The sequence below is a fragment of the Acromyrmex echinatior genome, chromosome 17, assembly GCF_024713525.1.
Source record: "Acromyrmex echinatior isolate Ae372 chromosome 17, ASM2471352v2, whole genome shotgun sequence".
In the NCBI taxonomy this organism is placed as follows: domain Eukaryota; kingdom Metazoa; phylum Arthropoda; class Insecta; order Hymenoptera; family Formicidae; genus Acromyrmex; species Acromyrmex echinatior.
This window is the reverse complement of record NC_141868.1, coordinates 8,680,349-8,699,624: the sequence shown is the minus strand read 5'-3', so window position 1 is coordinate 8,699,624 and position 19,276 is coordinate 8,680,349. Positions and strand designations below refer to the sequence as shown.

The 19,276-nt window shown below is 29.5% G+C and overlaps 1 protein-coding gene across 2 annotated transcripts in view; it reads left to right on the top strand.

Annotated features, from left to right (window-relative positions):
* Nlg3 (Neuroligin 3) overlaps positions 1-19,276 on the top strand; it is a 386,793-nt gene that overhangs the window by 308,757 nt on the left and 58,760 nt on the right. Inside the window, exon 2 of one of the 2 annotated variants that reach the window (XM_087415321.1) lies at positions 2,604-3,006. The exons of the other annotated variant lie outside the window; for it this stretch is intronic. Coding sequence (XP_087271447.1) covers positions 2,991-3,006 — 16 coding nt within the window. The 5' untranslated portion in view covers positions 2,604-2,990. The remainder of the gene's footprint in view (positions 1-2,603; positions 3,007-19,276) is intronic. 2 annotated transcript variants of the gene reach the window in all.

The following is a 19,276-nucleotide window of genomic DNA, read 5'->3' as shown; positions in this document are numbered from 1 at the left end:
CGTTTTTGCTTTGTGGCATCTCGTGGCACATCTATATATTATTGCAGGTTTCCAAAAAAGGAATTTTTAAATTTTTTGCGTGAGAAAATTTTTTATATTTTCAAAAAATTCTAAAATTTTTTAAAATTTTTTTTTAAGTTTTATTTTCAAAAGTTTTAAAAAATATTAAAATGTTCTTATATAAAGAAAAGGGAAATTTTCCAAAAAATCGTGAAACAATTGTCCCCAATACATTTTTCCCCCGAGTATAAAGTTTTGTTAACTTTTTAAATTTTCAGTTTTTATACTAGTAAAAAATTTAATTTTAAGACACTAAGGGATGAAATTTATCCGTTTTTTGGAAAAAACGTTTTTTAAACTTATTTTAAAATCCGAAGCAAAAATTTTAAAAAGGGTAATAGTTTCAATATTAAAAAGGGGGTTCAAAACATTCAATTGGAAAAATATTTTAAAAAAATTTTTTTATTATTTATATTCCCCCAAATTTTTCCCCTTAAAATTTTGTTTTGATTTTTTCTTTTTTTTTAAAAAAAAAATACGGTTTTTTATTTTTTTAATTTTTTTTGTTATAAAATTTTTTAAACTTGTTATAAATACCAAAATTTAGCCATGATCGGCTTTTTTTTCGAAATTTTTAAAAAATTTTTAAAAAAGAATTTCCAAAACGGGGTAATTTGCATTTTAAATGTGTTTAATTTTAATTTTTTTACTAGTTGAATAACAAAAAAAAAAATAATGTTTTAAAAAAACTTTTTTAAAACTTAGCAAAAACGTTGGGGCCCCCAAAATTTTTTTCAGTTTGGGGGGTTTTTTAATTTTTCTTTATATAAAAAAAATATATAAATTTATCAATCTTTTAAAAATAAAATAAATTAAAAAAAAATTTTTGAAATTGGGGAATTTTGAAATATAAAAATATTTACCGAAAAATTTCTAACTTTTTAAAAAAAAGCTGCAAGTAATTAGGTTTTTGCCGAGTGCCACAAAGAAAAAAGGGAAATTTTCGGGATACCCTTTTTTAAAAACTAAAAAATACTTGAATAAGGGAAAAACCCTTAATATTTTAAAAAACCCCCAAATGGGGTATAAATAGCACCAGGGGGAAAAAGCTCGGGGGGGGAAGGGGGGTCGCGCGCGACGAAAGCGGTGGGTCGCGAGGCGAAGGCGGTAGGGGGCACGGCGCGGTGGTCGATCGTCACTTTGGCATTCGTTCGACGACTTCGCAGCAAGACGGACGTGTGGCGTGAGTCGCTCGCGCATTAATCTACGAAAATTAGAGATTCACGAACGCGAACATGATAATAATTACCTAAGGATGGTCAAATAGTAATATGCTCAAAACTAAGGTGTGTACCAGAGTTATATCTCAATCTTTATTACTCTCTTTGATGATTACGTTCAAATAAGATTAATAATAAGATTAATAATTCTACATTCTTAAGTAAAGATAAACGCAAACATTTTTAATTATGAAACAATTTAGACTAAATATAATAATGGATATAAATAGAAATATCATATATTACACATTTACAGATATATTAATTAGATATTTAAGGGCGGTATTCATAGTCCGTTCTTATTTCAAGACTGTCTTAAGTAATGTCTTACGATGTTAATACGGATCTCTGATTCGTGACTTCTTAAAATTATACTTAAGACGGTCTTGAATATAAGCCCTGACTATGAATACCGGCCTAAAATATAGATGAGTTGTGTGCGTAACGAAATAAAACGTAAATCATACAATAAAGCATCGTGTAATATTCATCGAAGAATATTAAAACGTAATAGATTATTGTGAATATTTTACTGATTTTGTAATAGGCGTTAACGTTAGTATTTCGACAATTAGACGGTTGGCGCGTGACCTTCGGTTGGGGATGGTACGAGGTGGCACGGAACGGCGCGTCATGTTTACGCCTAGTTATCGCGCAGTTATTATTCCTTTACCGAAGCTCGTATAAACAACATAGCCGAGTCGCGGCTTTTTTTCACATTACTTTTTGAAATCTTTTTCGCGAAGAATGTTTAATACAATATGAAACGTTGTATTATACTTTATGAATAATTATTCATACTAGTAATCGTATTATGTGAATATTCATAAAATACAACATTTCCTATTATACCTAGCACTTTTTGCGATTATTATATGTTTCAAAAAGAAATGTGAAGAGGAGCAGTATACGACACGGCTACTTGTTTTTACGAACGGTATCACACGAGTAGAAAAGCAACGTTGATATGAATACTCTCATGCAAAAAAGTCGCAATTCCTGCTTTCAATACAATTAATACAGTTTAATAATTGAATTAATTTTTGTTCTTGTGCATCTTTCATTATGATCCGTTAAAAAATTAACCGTAACTTTGGAACAATTAATAAAAGAAACATTTCTTCCTTTTATTAATCTCTAGCCTATTTTATAGATTCTAATCATATTTTACAGACATTATCTATGAATAAATAAAAGTTTCAGCCCTTTTATCTGCTTTGACTTTTTCGCAATGATAATGGATTGCAGACGTGATATTCGTTTCTAAAAGTTAACCGATTGCAATAATAGCATAGTAATATAGCTATTTATTACATTTTTCAGATTATCTTCCCTCTCACGAGTACACCTTGACGTGGTGAGGAGGCCCAGTACCCAGAGGATATTTTACACGAAAAGAATGATTTTTCTCAATATCTAAAAATTTTCGGATATGTCTGAATGTATATATATCTAGATAAATTTTTAAATATTGAGTAAAATCATTCTCTTCGTGTAAAAATCCAACGGGGAAGCTAACGTCGCCGATTGATTTGAAAATGAACGAACCGCAGCCGGTTCGTCGCGTCGCGCGTTTCGCGAGTGCCGTTCTAGTTCTTGGACTCAAGTTATAGTCCGCGCGCGATTACGATGTATTCGCGAGTGTTTTACGCGAGTGTCCTGTGCATATTCTGAGAGGAGGTGGAGGTCTGGGAGAGACATCGGGCACTGATGGAGCAACCTGGCGGTAAATATTATTTTTTATTTGTGTAATATTAACCTTTTTTCGCTAGTTTTTAAATCATTTTATTTGACAATAATTTAAAAATGATTATTTTCAAATCATTGTTAAATAAAATGATTTAAATAATTCTATATTCTATAAAATAATTATATAAAGTAATTCTATATAAAATAATTATACATTCTCTAAGGTAATTATATATTCTATCTAAAATAATTATTGTATATATATGTTTTAAAGAAGATCTTAGCGAAAATAAATTTGTAGAAAATTTTTAAGTAATTTTTAAGTAACTCTCTTTTTATATAATTTAGATTTTAGATAAAAGAAGAGTTATTAAAAATTTAGAGATAAAAAATACTATATTTTTTCTAGAATAATTATATATGTTCTCTAAAGAAAATTTTAGCAAAAGTAAATTTGTATAAAATTTAAATATATTAAAACATTCAACAAATTTATTTTTACTAAGATCTTTAAGGAATATATATAATTATTTTAGAATTATATATTTTAGAAGTATTTTAGAATTATATATTTTATAAAAAAATGTATAATTATTTTAGATAATAGAATATAATTGTTTTATATCTAATTAAATAATGGTTTCAAAATTCAGTGCTTACAAAAATTATATTTTCAAAATTGTATGATTGTTTTTCAGCAAACTGCATGCGTTCATATAGCAATTATTTTTTAAAATAATGATTATTAATTATTTTTTTACTCAATTTTAATTTGGATTTTAATTTATTTGTTACAGATATAATTTTTAAGTAATTCTCCTTTTACTTAATTCAGATAAAAAGAGAGTTATTTAAAATTTTGATAAAGTAATTATATATTTTTTCTAATATAATTATATATATTCTCTAAAGATCTTAGCAAAAATAAATGTGTATAAAATTTAAATAATTCTTTAAAATTTTATACAAATTTATTTTTACTAAGAAAATAATTGCTATATGAACGCATGCAGTTTGCTGAAAAATAATCATACAATTATGGAAATATAATTTTTGTAGGCATTGAATTTTGAACCCATTATTTAATTATAGATATAAGATAATTATGTATTATCTAAAATAATTATACTTTTTTTTATAAAATATATATTTCTAAAATAATTATATTTTCTAAAGATCTTAGAAAAAATAGATTTGTATAAAATTTAAATAATACTTTAAAATTTTTATTTTAGATAATATATGACTGTTTTATATCTATAATTAAATAATGTATTCATAATTCAATGCTTACAAAAATTATATTTTCGTAATTGTATGATTAGTTTTCATGCATTGTATGATTATTTTGCACGAACGCATGCACAATGCATGCGTTCATATAGCAATTATTTTTTAAATTAGTTATTATAAGTTATTTTTTTACTTAGTTTTAATTTGGATTTTAATTTATTTGTTGCAGAAGTAATTTTTAAGTAAATATTAATTCTCCTTTTACATAATTTAGAAAAAAGGCGAGTTACTTAAAATTTAGATAAAATAATTATATATGTTTTCTAAAATAATTATATATATTCTTTAAAGATCTTAGCAAAAATAAATGTGTATAAAATTTAAATAATTCTTTAAAATTTTATACAAATTTATTTTTACTAAGAAAATAATTGTTATATGAACGCATGCAGTTTGATGAAAAATAATCATACAATTATGGAAATATAATTTTTATAGGCATTGAATTTTGTACCCATTATTTAATTATAGATATAAGATAATTATGTATTATCTAAAATAATTATACTTTTTTTTATGAAATATATATTTCTAAAATAATTATATTTTCTAAAGATCTTAGAAAAAATAGATTTGTATAAAATTTAAATAATACTTTTAAAATTTTTATTTTAGATAATACGTGATTGTTTTATATCTAATTAAATAATGGGTTCAAAATTCAATGCTTACAAAAATTATATTTTCATAATTGTATGATTATTTTTCATGAATTATTTTTCATGAATTGTATGATTATTTTTCATGAACGCATGCACACTGCATGCGTTCATATAGCAATTATTTTTTAAATTAATTATTATAAGTTATTTTTTTACTCAGTTTTAATTTGGATTTTAATTTATTTGTTGCCGAAGTAATTTTTAAGTAATTTTCCTTTTACATAATTTAGATAAACGGAGAGTTACTTAAAATTTAGAGAGAGAGATAAAATAATTATATATTTTTTCTAAAATAATTATATATATTCTCTTAAGAAAATTTTAGCAAAAATAAATTTGTATAAAATTTAAATATTTTAAAATTTTAAACAAATTTATTTTTACTAAGATCTTTAAAGAATATATAATTATTTTAGAATTATATATTTTAGAAGTATTTTAGAATTATATAGTTTATAAAAAATGTATAATTATTTTAGATAATAGAATATAATTGTCTTATATCTAAATATAATGTAATATTAATAATGGGTTCAAAATTCAACGCTTACAAAAATTATATTTTTGAAATTGTATGATTGTTTTTCAGCAAACTGCATACGTTCATATAACAATTATTTTTTAAAGTAATGATTATTAATTATTTTTTACTCAGTTTTAATTTGAATTTTAATTTATTTGTTGCAGAAGTAATTTTTAAGTAATTCTCCTTTTACATAATTTAAATAAAAAGAGAGTTATTTAAAATTTAGAGAGAGATAAAATAATTATATATTTTTTCTAAAATAATTACATTCTCTAAAGAAAATTTTAGCAAAAATAAATTTGTATAAAATTTAAATATTTTAAAATTTTCAACAAATTTATTTTTACTAAGATCTTTAAAGAATATATATAATTATTTTAGAATTATATATTTTAGATGTATTTTAGAATTATATAGTTTATAAAAAAATGTATAATTATTTTAGATAATAGAATATAATTGTGTTATATCTAATTAAATAATGGGTTCAAAATTCAATGCTTACAAAAATTATATTTTCGAAATTGTATGATTGTTTTTCAGCAAACTGCATACGTTCATATAACAATTATTTTTTAAAGTAATGATTATTAATTATTTTTTTACTCTGTTTTAATTTGGATTTTAATTTATGTGTTGCAGAAGTAATTTTTAAGTAATTCTCCTTTTACATAATTTAAATAACAAGAGAGTTATTTAAAATTTAGAGAGAGATGAAATAATTATATATTTATTCTAAAATAATTACATTCTCTAAAGAAAATTTTAGCAAAAATAAATTTGTATAAAATTTAAATATTTTAAAATTTTCAACAAATTTATTTTTACTAAGATCTTTAAAGAATATATATAATTATTTTAGAATTATATATTTTAGAAGTATTTTAGAATTATATATTTTATAAAAAAATGTATAATTATTTTAGATAATAGAATATAATTGTTTTATATCTAATTAAAAATAGTTTCAAAATTCAATGCTTACAAAAATTATATTTTCAAAATTGTATAATTGTTTTTCAGCAAACTGCATGCGTTCAATAGCAATTATTTTTTAAAGTAATGATTATTAATTATTTTTTTACTCAATTTTAATTTGGATTTTAATTTATTTGTTACAGATGTAATTTTTAAGTAATTCTCCTTTTACATAATTTAGATAAAAGGAGAGTTATTTAAAATTTAGATAAAATAATTATATGTTTTTTCCAAAATAATTATATATATTCTCTAAAGATGTTAGCAAAAATAAATATATAGAAAATTTAAATAATACTTTAAAATTTTATACAAATTTATTTTTACTAAGAAAATAATTGCTATATGAACGCATGCAATTTGGTGAAAAATAGTCATACAATTATGAAAATATAATTTTTGTAAGCATTGCATTTTGAACCCATTAATTAAATACAGATATAAGATAATTATGTATTATCTAAAATAATTATACATTTTTTTATAAAATGTGTAATTCTAAAATAATTATATATATTCTCTAAAGATCTTAGCAAAAATAGATTTGTATAAAATTTAAATAATACTTAAAAATTTTTATTTTAGATAATACAAAATTGTTTTATATCTAATTAAATAATGGGTTCAAAATTCAATGCTTACAAAAATTATATTTTCCTAATTGATTAGTTTTCATGAATTATTTTTCATGAATTGTATGATTATTTTATATACGCATGCACACTGCAATTATTTTTAAATTTATTATTATAAGTTATTTTTTTACTCAGTTTTAATTTGGATTTTAATTTACTTGTTGCAGAAGTAATTTTTAAGTAATTCTCCTTTTACATAATTTAGATAAAGGGAGAGTTACTTAAAATTTAGAGATAAAATAATTATATATTTTTTCTAAAATAGTTAGTATATATACAGGTGTCATGAATATACGGCCCACTCGTTCCGAGCAGATAGAGTGTACTAAATTGAGTAGAAAAATCCTCTACCATTTTGTAATGCTCGCAATTATTAACGAGATATTAACGTTTAAAGATAGCCGAATACGCGCATCCGCTCGACTTACTATTGTTAAAGATATGGCCTGCCGGACGCACCACTCCGCAAGGAGCGGGAATGGTCTAGCAGGCGCGCCCTTTGAGCTTAGATGCTCGCGACGGTAAGTCCTGCTCCTTGTGGCCCGCGCGCTCGGTGGGCCATATTTTCGGCAATAATAGGTCGGGAGGACGTGCACATTCGGCTATTTTTACACGTTAATATTTCGTTAATTATTGCGAGCATTACAAAATGGTAGAGGACTTTTCTATTCAGTTTAGTCCACTCTACCTGCTCGGAACGAGTGGAGCCGTATATTCATGACACTCTGTATATATATATGTGTATATATATATGTGTATATATATATATATATATATATATATAGTTTTAAAATTATTAATAAAGTATGTATATATATATATATGTATGTATGTACTTTTTTTATTTCATTTAATTAAATGTGTAATATTTGAAATCGCACGATCTTATATATTTTATTGATACTGGAAAATTAATCGTATTATTAAGTTTTAAAAAAAATTTTGGTGTAGCGTAAGCATGTGACTATTGCAAAATGACTTTACGGTTTATATTCTATTTGTTAGTGTAGTTTACGAACGAAAAATTTCTAAAAAACAAACTGTATCAACTCTATCCCAGTCTCCCCTATATTAACTTAAAAGGAAAGAAAGCACACGATGAAATTTAATCTTAAAATAATATGGAACATGTAGTCCAATTATGTGTAGTCTCTCTTTAACACTTAAATAAAATATATAATAACACAAAAAACTGCTTAAAAATTGAAATGACACACAGAATTTAGCTCTTAATCACCTTATTCACTCGATACATAAAACTTCACTTTATATTTCGATAGCATTCTATAGGACTAGTTGAAGGACTAATAGTTGTAGCTCTTTCAAAAATTGGAATTTCTTGCTTCATGATTTGAATAAATTTCCAGGATTCCTATTTGCGAATCGTAATTAATTTGTATCCTGCTAAATCTCTTTTACTCTGATCCTTGAATGCTGGAATACTTATACTTTTCGATAAACAATCAGAAATATATGATTTCTGGAAATGCAAACGATCTCGCAAGTTTGAATGTTTCTCGAAGTTTAACTGTTTGTTCGAAGCTGCAAATCGCGAATATCCGGCAGTTATCGCTTTAAAGTTCCTTAAGTTTATGACTCGGCGTAAAATCGTAACACAGAGTTATCTGTACCGTACTGAGCGCGCGCTTTTATGAAGGAATAACTGCCCGTGCCTCGACGAATCAATACGTCGCAACCGCCCGGTAGATAAAGATGGTAAATGATGGCAGAAATAAATAACGTCTCTGGAAAGATAAACTATAGTCGCGGAAACCTAGAGAATTTATTTATTCCCTAACTCCCATAAATCTTTGGGTCTTTGCACATATTATTTCTACGCTTATGAATTTCTAATTTCGTAGGGAAGAGGTTTTTTTTAATTTTTAATTTATAATTAATATAAGTTCTGCTCTTTTCCGAACTTTGGAAATCAACTCAATCCTTTTTCGATTGTCTCATCATCCCCGGAAATCTCTGCAATTAATTAAATATTTTCCGTAATTTCCAATAAGCTTCAGAGTTGTTCAGCATTTTCTCACGTACAGTTTGCAATTCTCTAATGAATTTCCCAATCTTGAATTTATATCTTAACATTTTTTTATATCTTTACATTACTTACAAATACTTGATGCTTCTTATGTTTTAAAATATTTTAAGCAAGTGTCTCGTTTCTGTGGGAACCACAAGTCGACCGACTCGCGAAGTAACCCGGATTATTTCGATCTCAGTGGCTGATACTGGTAGCTATACTCGTGATTGTAGCTTGGTGGTTTTATTGCGGGAAGCAGGCACAAATCGCCGTAGGGGCTTGGCAAGCCCTTTCTTCCTTCCTTCGTCTTCCCTTTCCTTTCTTCCCATTTCGCTGCCTCGTTGCCAACCCTCTTTATTTCCCCTCTATCTCTTCTCAACGGTTTTATCGTCCCATGCCACTTCCAGCGAAAGAGGATTGAGATTATCTGGAACCGGCGCGGCATAGTCACGTACGACGCTCTTCTATCTGTTAATTATCTTTTAATTATCTTGTTTATCTTGGCGGCGACAACGCCCTTGCTTTCCACCGAGCAGGATCAGCAAGATTTTCCCCTTAAAATTACCCAGCAATACCCAGGACAAAAATGAATATGCATCGATTTACGTACGATGTTTGTGACCTGCCATGTAAACGTCGCCCAGAATGTTAACCGATCGATGAGATATAAGCTAGCTTCAAAACACATACTCAAACATGAAAAATATGTGTATATGTACTTCTATTACGGACAAAAATAAAAATGGAAGAACAATAATCAAATGTGAATGGCTCTGAGAATAAATCAATAAAAAGAAATATAAAATCGTTCGCTCACTTCAAAGTGACATTAAAAAAATTAAATTTTTCAGAATAGGGGAAAACTATTTTTTAGCTTAACAGAATATTAGTGACTAGTCAAATGTATCGATAAAAAGAGAATATATATATATATATATATATATATATATATATATATATATTCTTAGAAATAATTAAATATTATTTCTATCAGTTTCGTTTCACGACCCTTAAAAAACCACTCTTTTTGACTGACAATTTAAATATCTTTAAAACAAAATTGTAACAAATTCGGAACAACACTTATCAAAAGTGACATAATTCCAAATATCACCAACAGTTTATGTTTACTTTGATCAGCTAAAATGATTTTAAATTCGAACTAAAACAATTTCTTCTTCAACTCGATCAAAACTAGCTTAACTCTAAATTCTTTTTCTTTGAAAGACTCTCCTTATTATTTACAAAGACAACATAAATCAAAATATTTCACTCTTGTGGAAGGTATCATCTTTTTAAGAACCTTAAGAATAACACAAGTTTTATTTGACCGATGGAATATGAAGTTAAGGATATTTTATACATATTTTTAAAACAATAACAAAATTTCGAAAAAATTACAGATTATTTTAAACTGCGTTTAAAAATAATACAAATTTAGTGACTATCTGGATCATAAGTTATATTTTAATAAATAGTAGTATTTTTTTAATCTGTGCTAAATAATAAAAATATATGCAAATGTATTATGAAATAAATGATAAAAATCTCAATTTTTTAATATAAATACATTATGTATTCAAAATGATTTACGTAAAGTTACATTGCGATACATGACCTAGTTATATCTTTGTAATTAATCAGTGAATCGCAATGAAACTTTACATAAATTATATAATTTTGAATATTTATATTAAAGTACTATAAAAGAAAAATGTAAATTTTTTTATCATTAAGAAAAGTTTTATTTTTAACAGTGAAAATAACAACAACAAAAATAAATTACAAAAATGTGTTAATAAACAAAAATATCTTAATCTTATTCACACAACTTCCACATGTATATAGTTTATTAAAAGTATAAATATTAAACATACTTCCAAATTTAATTTTCTTTGCATATTGTGCGTCTAATACGTTCTTAAATTAATTTACTTTTGATGAGTAATCTCATTACCTCACTAAAAATCATAATTAAAAAAATCACATTTTTTTGTACTGTCACTTTTAAAATATGGAGTGATATATATTAGGTGTTGGAATTAATTCGTAGCGTTTTTTAATGAAAGAATGTTATTTATTTCACATGAGCATTAAAAAATACATTAATGAAAGTACTTCCCATCACTTGTAAAACGCTACGAATTAATTCCAACACCTAATATATACTATAAAAATTTGATTAACATTATGATCAATATTTCCAAATATAGGTTTTTTCATATTTTCAGATTTAAGAATTTCAGGCTAGAAAATTTTCAATTCTCCATTATTGGATTATTCCTCAGATTCTCGTTTGAGCTTTGACTGATACAACTCTCCCTCAGTCGTAACATTTAAATCGAAAAACCTGAGTAGACTTTTGAAAAATCCGAGTGCATCGCGAATGCATAGTGAGTTACGTCTTCATTTGATAGAATGTATCGTGCACAAAGAGATTCCGTACAAAGAGCCCAGGCTGTCCCACGTTCGGTAGCGCTCGATCGAGAACGGTGCTTTTCTTCGCGGTGGCCTTGCCAAGCCAACGCGCGGATGGAGATTGGACCCTTTGAAATCGGGTACGTAGGACATCAGCCACGCCGAAATTTGAGTCTCGCTGTATAAAACAAGTCCACATACCTCAATCCGAAAAGCGTCGGATTTCGCTTAAATCCCAGTGCAAATTGAGATTATGTAATTGCTTTCGTTACAGAATCAGAAAGAAGATCAAAGAATTAATTCCATTGCGTTGGCCTGAGAACTTAATTAAATACAAACAATAATAAATTAAACAATTTATTATGACAAAATGATATTACTTTTTCAGCTTCAGTTTATGATTGTGTTCCAAGTCCGATAATAATTGCCGCACAGTTTAAATAATTGGAAAAGAAGTATATAATAAAAGACGTATATTTAAAATTAACGTCTAAATATTATTAAGCATCAAGATTTAATTTCTCGATCGTAATCGCTCTTTTTTACTTATTTGATTTATTAATTAAATATAAATCCTGTATAGAATTAGAATGAAAAACGGAAAAGTATGTTTTGATAATAATAAAAATATCATCATTAAAAAATATAATACTCAGTCCTAAACATTGAAAAGTCTACAAGTTTCAACATCGTTGGAGTCTATAGATTTGAATATTATTCAGGAGGGTGTAGAGGACGCAGACGTCAATAAGAACAAAAAAATTCAAACATTTTGACCTGGTTCGAGAAAATTTCCAAGCGAGAGAGAACGAAGGCTCCAAAAATCCTGGAAGCTTCCACTTTACCGTTCCTCTTTCGCCCCGAAAAATATGACTATTTTCATACTGTCATTATTATCAATCGAACGACACCTTGGACGGGATCCAAGGGACGAGAAGCTCTGATACACGAAGATGATGTGTTCGGCGGGAAACAATGTGGATGGAGAAGCGTAGTTCGAACATCGTCAACATATAACGATGTTATCGCTGCGTCAGACAGTTACGCGGGATTTACGCGGGGTAAACAGGAGATGCGGCCATGTAAGTGAAATATATCCCGACAACGCTGCGGTAGGCATCGCCGATACGTTCATCACTGGAGCGCTAACATGCATTTTCGTTTGCTGCATTACGCGCAGCTAAATCGATTATGAACTATGAAGTACACACCTTACACATATTCAACGTCATTAATCTAAGAATATCCAGGATGTTATATCCTCCGAAAAAAATTGCTTATCTTTACTACCGATAAAAGTTTTTACTAGTTGTGTATAACTACATGTTTACCACAATTACGGTTATTATTGCGCTATAATGTTAATAATAATAACAATATGTATGATTTTATCGATAAATATACATATATAGTTGGCAACCCTTAGTTAGAAAAAATGATTATAATTATAATTATTGTTACTACAAAAAGCATAATTTTGAGCCTTTCATTTTGCCTGGCAGAATATTTTTTTCTATCTATTTTCTCGATTTGATCCAACGTAATCGTAGCCATAATCTAAAAAAAAATCTTTTTGAAAAAATACAGCCAACCCCGACTACATCGATTCCTGTGTCTATTAGACCGAAAAGATCAGCGAGCAAGCCAACTTCAGTACATCGTCGGTTCATCGATCAGTTTTCGTAACACGCGTACGTGTTAACTACTAAATCCGATCATCTCATCGCTTTGTTAATCGGACTGAAAGATTACATCGAACATGAGGTGAGAATCAGACGGTCGCATTTGGCGCTAAATGCGGCGAGAGAATACGGCCGGGTGATTCATCGGCGGAGATTATATAGGTTCGACGCGATAAATCAGTTAGCTTTATATGCAAATCTCGAATGAGCAATTCCGCGAACCGTCGGCCGCAATTCTCCGGGACGTCTTTTCCCGCTGCGAGAAGATTGCCGTAGCAAATCAAGCATGAATAACATGCTGGGAGAAAGCTATTTTATCGAGTGAATCTCCGAGACGGTATCGAGACCAAATGATGAAATACAGAATGTGTCCCTTTTCCCTGCTATCTTTCAGCCTTCAGCACTCTTTCATTCTTTAACAGCGAATTCGTCTTTCTGCATTCGAATTTCGTAGCTTTTATTCTCAATATTGCGCGCGCAAATCTTGCTAAGTTCCTATTGAAGTTTCTATTGAAGTCCTGGAATCGAGTAAACGATCTTTTTCTTTATCTTTTTTTTTTCAGATATTTAGGAGAATGCCGGTAAAGTTGATTTAAAATCAAGTTACTGAAACTAACTTAAATATTGTTATATATTTTCAATACTCGACGGATTTGGTGCAATTTTCAATTCACTACTTTCTTAATAACAGTTTCCCTCGCTTCTTGAATTTGTTCCGCGTAACTTTCATTCAACTCAAAACTAACAATCACCCATTGAAACTAATTAATTCGATCAAACCACGACGCCATGTTGCCGGAACGGTGGCAGTGTGCAAGCGCACTGCCGCAAGCCGGGTATACCCTAAAATTCCTGCCTGCGAGATCGGTGACGGTGCGGTTGGATGCTGTAGGATATCGGAGGTCGACGAAGGAGTAAAAGGGGGAGGGAGGGAGAGAGAGAGAGAGTAAACGGAAGAGGAGGAGAAGGCGTCAGAGGCGCAGGCGGAGGAAGAGGAGAAAGATCCGAACATACGTGTCCCGAGTTACAAGCAGGGAGGATAAACGGCTTGACATATTAGTTAGTAGCTCCAGTAGAACGAGAAGCCAGCCATATCAAATCGGAGTCCCGAAACAGCTCAACCGTCGACTAACTCGCCGTTAACTTCGGCCTGTTTTGTTCTCCGGCGTCCGCTGCACTGTACTGCGAACGTGAAGTGGATAAAATCGCAATGCTCCCTCGACTGGACCTCAATCCCGCAGAATATTCCAGGGCACTTGAAGAATTATTCTCCCAATGTTCTCTTTCTTCGTAGATATATTTCTGCCCAGATGCAGTGATTTTGTTTGCATTTTTAGTTTAGTTCTCCTAAAGTTTGATGAGGGAGGCAATTGCTTTCACACCAGGCAGGAGAGAGATTGAGTTAAAAAGCTTAATTTAAGTTCCGAGATTATAATTTAAAATAAGGAACGAAGTAAGAGAGACAGGATCCACCGAGATGTATAATAATAAATTCCGATTGATGAACAACGAACGAATGTAACAAGTCGAAATTTTACAATTTCATTTTAAAATATCCGAGAGAGAAAGAGAGAAGATTAAATGCAACAACGGTTGAAGATAAAAAAATTTTTAGGATATAAGAATTGATTAATTTTGTTCATTAATATATATTCTTTACTAAAATCTCCCGTGTATTTAACTAAAATTGGCGAACTGAAACAATTAGGAAAATAAAATCAGAGAGATTGAAATTGAATTTTTTGTCAGATTTGCACATAGTGTAGATTGAATCGTTATTGCCTTGAATACTTTAAACATAAAGGTATATATTGTAAAACTCAACGTCAGGTGGAATTTTGCATAAGAACGGGAAAGGTCACTCTGGTTCAAAGACTCGGCAACTTTTTAAAGAAATTACAAGTCTCATGCATCACCGTTATCAGGTTTCACGCACTCGTAACAGCGTTTGCCGTAAAGCATGCCTGTAAAATATGTACGTCGCCGTTCGTTGTCGGGAAAAAAGTTCCGTAAATCAAAACGCTGCTCGCGAATTTTTTTGCGAGCTACGCGAGGAGGCTGCGGAATGAGAGCTCTATAAAATCTCGGCCTCTCTCTGTGCGCTCTCGTTCGATAGAAACTCGAGTTCAGCCGCTTTTTTGAGAGCTTTATCACGGCCCTATCAGCCGCTCCAAATTGAGGACAGAATTCGTAATGACGCCGCGATTATTATTCATCCGCCGCGACTGCGAACGTTTCCCGCCATTAAACCCTCGACCGAGGTATAGAATCCAACCGACCGCATCCCGTCTAAGAATATTATATTAGCCCGTACATTATCTCCGGCTTCTGCTCCTTCACGGAAGACATCGGCCTAGTCCTTGTGACTGCATCAACGAAAGATTATGTTCTCTTTATTTGAAAGAATATCTTTAACTGAAAATTTATTAGACGGCAGTACTGTATATATTAAACGTTGGAATTTTTGCTTCTTAAAATCATTCTCTTTTACATTTATGAGATGGAAGTTTACAAGATGTCTAGAAGATATTTAAAGAACGTATGAGTTATTCAAAAAAAATCCGGCATCCATCTTTCAAAGTTTCGATACCAGAAAAAACTTGTTACATTTTCGGGAAAGAGATCATCTTTCGGAATTTCAATTTTTTTTATTTTATCGATTAGAATCTGCGATTTGGTCGAGCGCTGCAGTGATGGCAGTGCAATCATAGCCTTATGATTTTCCCATTCCTCGATTTCCTCGGGAATTTTTCGAGAATTACGTAATCCCGATGGAATGAGAAAGCGGAAACAAGGATGAGAGATAAAATGCGGGTCTTTTTGCGAAAGAGAACGATTTTTGGACGACACTTACTTTCGAGAGGAATGAAAGATAGAAACGAACAAATCTCGTTAATTTCGGATGAAAGAGAAAGCGAGTAAATAGCGAAAGTCTGAGAAAATCATCTTGATTGCTTGATCAAAAGATGTTAGTATGTTCCTGTATTTTGTAATTAGAAAACGAGGACATCAATTTTATCTTTTTTCATAAATAGAAGAAATGCTATTGGAAAATGTAATATGTTTTACAATTTTACTTGCGTTATATTGCTAGAAACAGTAAATAGTCTTTCTACTAATTTATACATGAAAAGAATAATTTTGTTAGTATTTTTGTAGTATTTAAAAATTTAATTAGACAGATTTGAAACTAATTTTGTTGAATCATCAGAATAATTATGTGGGATTCTCAAACAATGCTACGAAAAGTTTTAATATTCTAGCAGTCAGTTTGTCCTACATAATTATTTTGGTGGTTCAACGAATTACTTTTAGATTCTAGTTAAATTTTTAGATACTTCAGCAAAACCTTCCTGCATAACTATATCAATTGTGTTCGAACTGCACGCCGAATTATTTTTCCGGACATCAAATTATTAAAATTACTTGTCAATTTAATTCACGATTACTAGAGTAGTTTTAATTATATTTATAGTCCGGAAAAACAATTCGACACGCAATTCGAAAAGATTACAATACGATATATATGCAAGTACACGTACAGTGTGTATTAATAATTCAAGATTGAATTATTTAAAGCAATGAAGATCCAGCTTCGTAATAGGTATTTTAAATTTCTAGTATTGATTGTGTTTCTCACATATGCGGTCTAAAATAAAGATTCTTAATATTGCTTATATCAATTGTGAAACTATTAATATGAATATAATAGTTAATTATATATTAGTATTATATTATTAATTATATAATAGTTTTAGTTAGTTATTTTTCATATTTTTTAGAAAATGTCTTTTTCCAAGATGATTCGATCATTTTGACGCTGTTTGGCATCCTTGAGACAAGCCAATAAATGCAGAAGGCTCACTGACGGCTTCGTATTTTCTGAAACGTCCGGAATGACAGGCGAAATGTTTGAAAGGATGGTTAGGGGACGGCAGAAAGCAGCTCGAGAGTGACAGGGGGTATACAGGTAGCGCAATGTTTTAGAATATTCAGACATAAATAGAATAGGATAGCACGTAGAGCAACATGGCGGTTTTCGCCTTCCGTATTTCACTGCAGAGAAACCGCCGAGCAGGACTCCCGCACGTATTTCTGGAAAGACGTCCGACTGCGCTTGCTGCCCCGTGAATTGTTGGTTCCATGGTGCACATCGGGAATGTTTTATCTCCTCCCCCTCCACCCCCAGACTGAATTCTTCACGATACTCGTTCATCACGTCGATAACGCCCCTCAGGAATCCACCGCATCTCCTAAATGTCAATCTTGCGTCTTGGCCCTTTAATCTCCCAGACGAGTGTTCCCTCGATTCCCTTGGAAATGGATTTTTAGATTAGAGCTTAACCACTATTAGGACTCTCTTTATGTCTTTTGTTTCCATCGGGATAAATATTCTAAAAAATATTCGAAAAAAAATGATGTATCTAAATGAAGAAAAGATGAAACATTCTCAAAATTATGGTGTAATAACCAAATTTAACGAATGAATTCGATATTCAACAGACAAAAGAATACATTTAAAAAACAGATATAATCGGTGAATACAATATTTTATCTCATTGTTAGATCAGTATAATCTCTCCTTCTCTAAGGATAATATTTATTCGAACTCATAATGATATTAAAAACTGTTGAACGTTAAATTAGCCTGCATCTTTGGATAAAAATTATTTTTCTAACTTCAAAATATTCTATTGGAGTTACATCATGTTTAAAAAATAAAGTTATCTGATAAAAATCATAGGATTTAAGAAGCCAAGTGATCATGGTATCCAAGGATCTATAGATTTCCTTCCAGGGTTTCTTTGACTCTCACGAGTATCTTTCCTATCTGTTCTCCAGTGTGTTCTTTCTCCTTGAGGATTCCAGAAGACACCGTAATCTTCTTAAGAGCGTGTCGATCGACCAGTACCGCACCGCATTTTTCCACCTCCTTGGCTCTGAATTTCCACTTTACTACGATCTTTCTTTTCCCACCATTCCTGTTGTCGTCAGAATCTCCTTTTTTCCTTCATAAAACTACGGACAGATCCTTTTGCCACCTCATATCATATTCTGTACATGTATTGATGCTCTACGATATGAAGATATGGAAGGAGTGAAAAAAATATCTTGAAGAGAATAACGGTCATCTTGTTTGTCAAATATAAATTATCTAACTTTTGAATAAATTTAAAAATAAAACGTATAATTCACGTGATTTTTATAAAACATATTCACAAATATCGTTTCCTCACTTCAAAAGTGACATAATTCAAAAAATTAAGTTTTTCCAGAAAGGGGAAAAAAATTTTCAATTTTCAATATGATAGAAAATCAATGACTAATCGAATATAATGTTATTGATACATTTGCTAATGAAATTAGATTTTATTACTTGCAATCAAAAGATAATTAATTAATACATGGAGGAAATAAAAAAAGATATATCAGAATAAAGTCAACAAAATTCGAACCAGTTAGCTAGATTCTATGACAAGTTTGAGCAAATCACAACCAACTGTTATAATCATAAGAGCAGGCATGACTGAATTTTCGGCACATTGATTTAGTGTGACCTAATTTCACGATTTTACCATATATTTCTGTGTCGTTGTAGTATTCTAAGTTCTCTTCAGTTATTGTGCTATCTAATATTATTTTTGAACATAAATATAAACAGTTATTTTTTCCAATGTATTTTTGCCTGTTGAACACAAGTCTATTAACTAAAATTGGCTATCACGTAACAATTTAAAAAAAATATATCAAATCGAATAGGTCAAAATCGATGAGGGATTTTTGAGAATTTTTGCAACGTTGTAGCTCCGATAACACATTTTTTCTAAATTTCATTAATGCCATATGAAAGTATCAAGTTTTAGCTTTCGTTTCGTCGTAGTATGATTTTTCGAGATGTGCAGCAATTTAAAAATAACTTTTTTCCTCATAAAATAAACTTTCATATAAACATACATGAAAAGTTCATTTTTATTCCATCTTAATATTGCATTATGTGAAAAGTATTTTTTTATTTACATAATAAAATCGGTTCATATCAAATCAAAAAGCAACATGAAATTGAGAATATACGTAATACAGCAA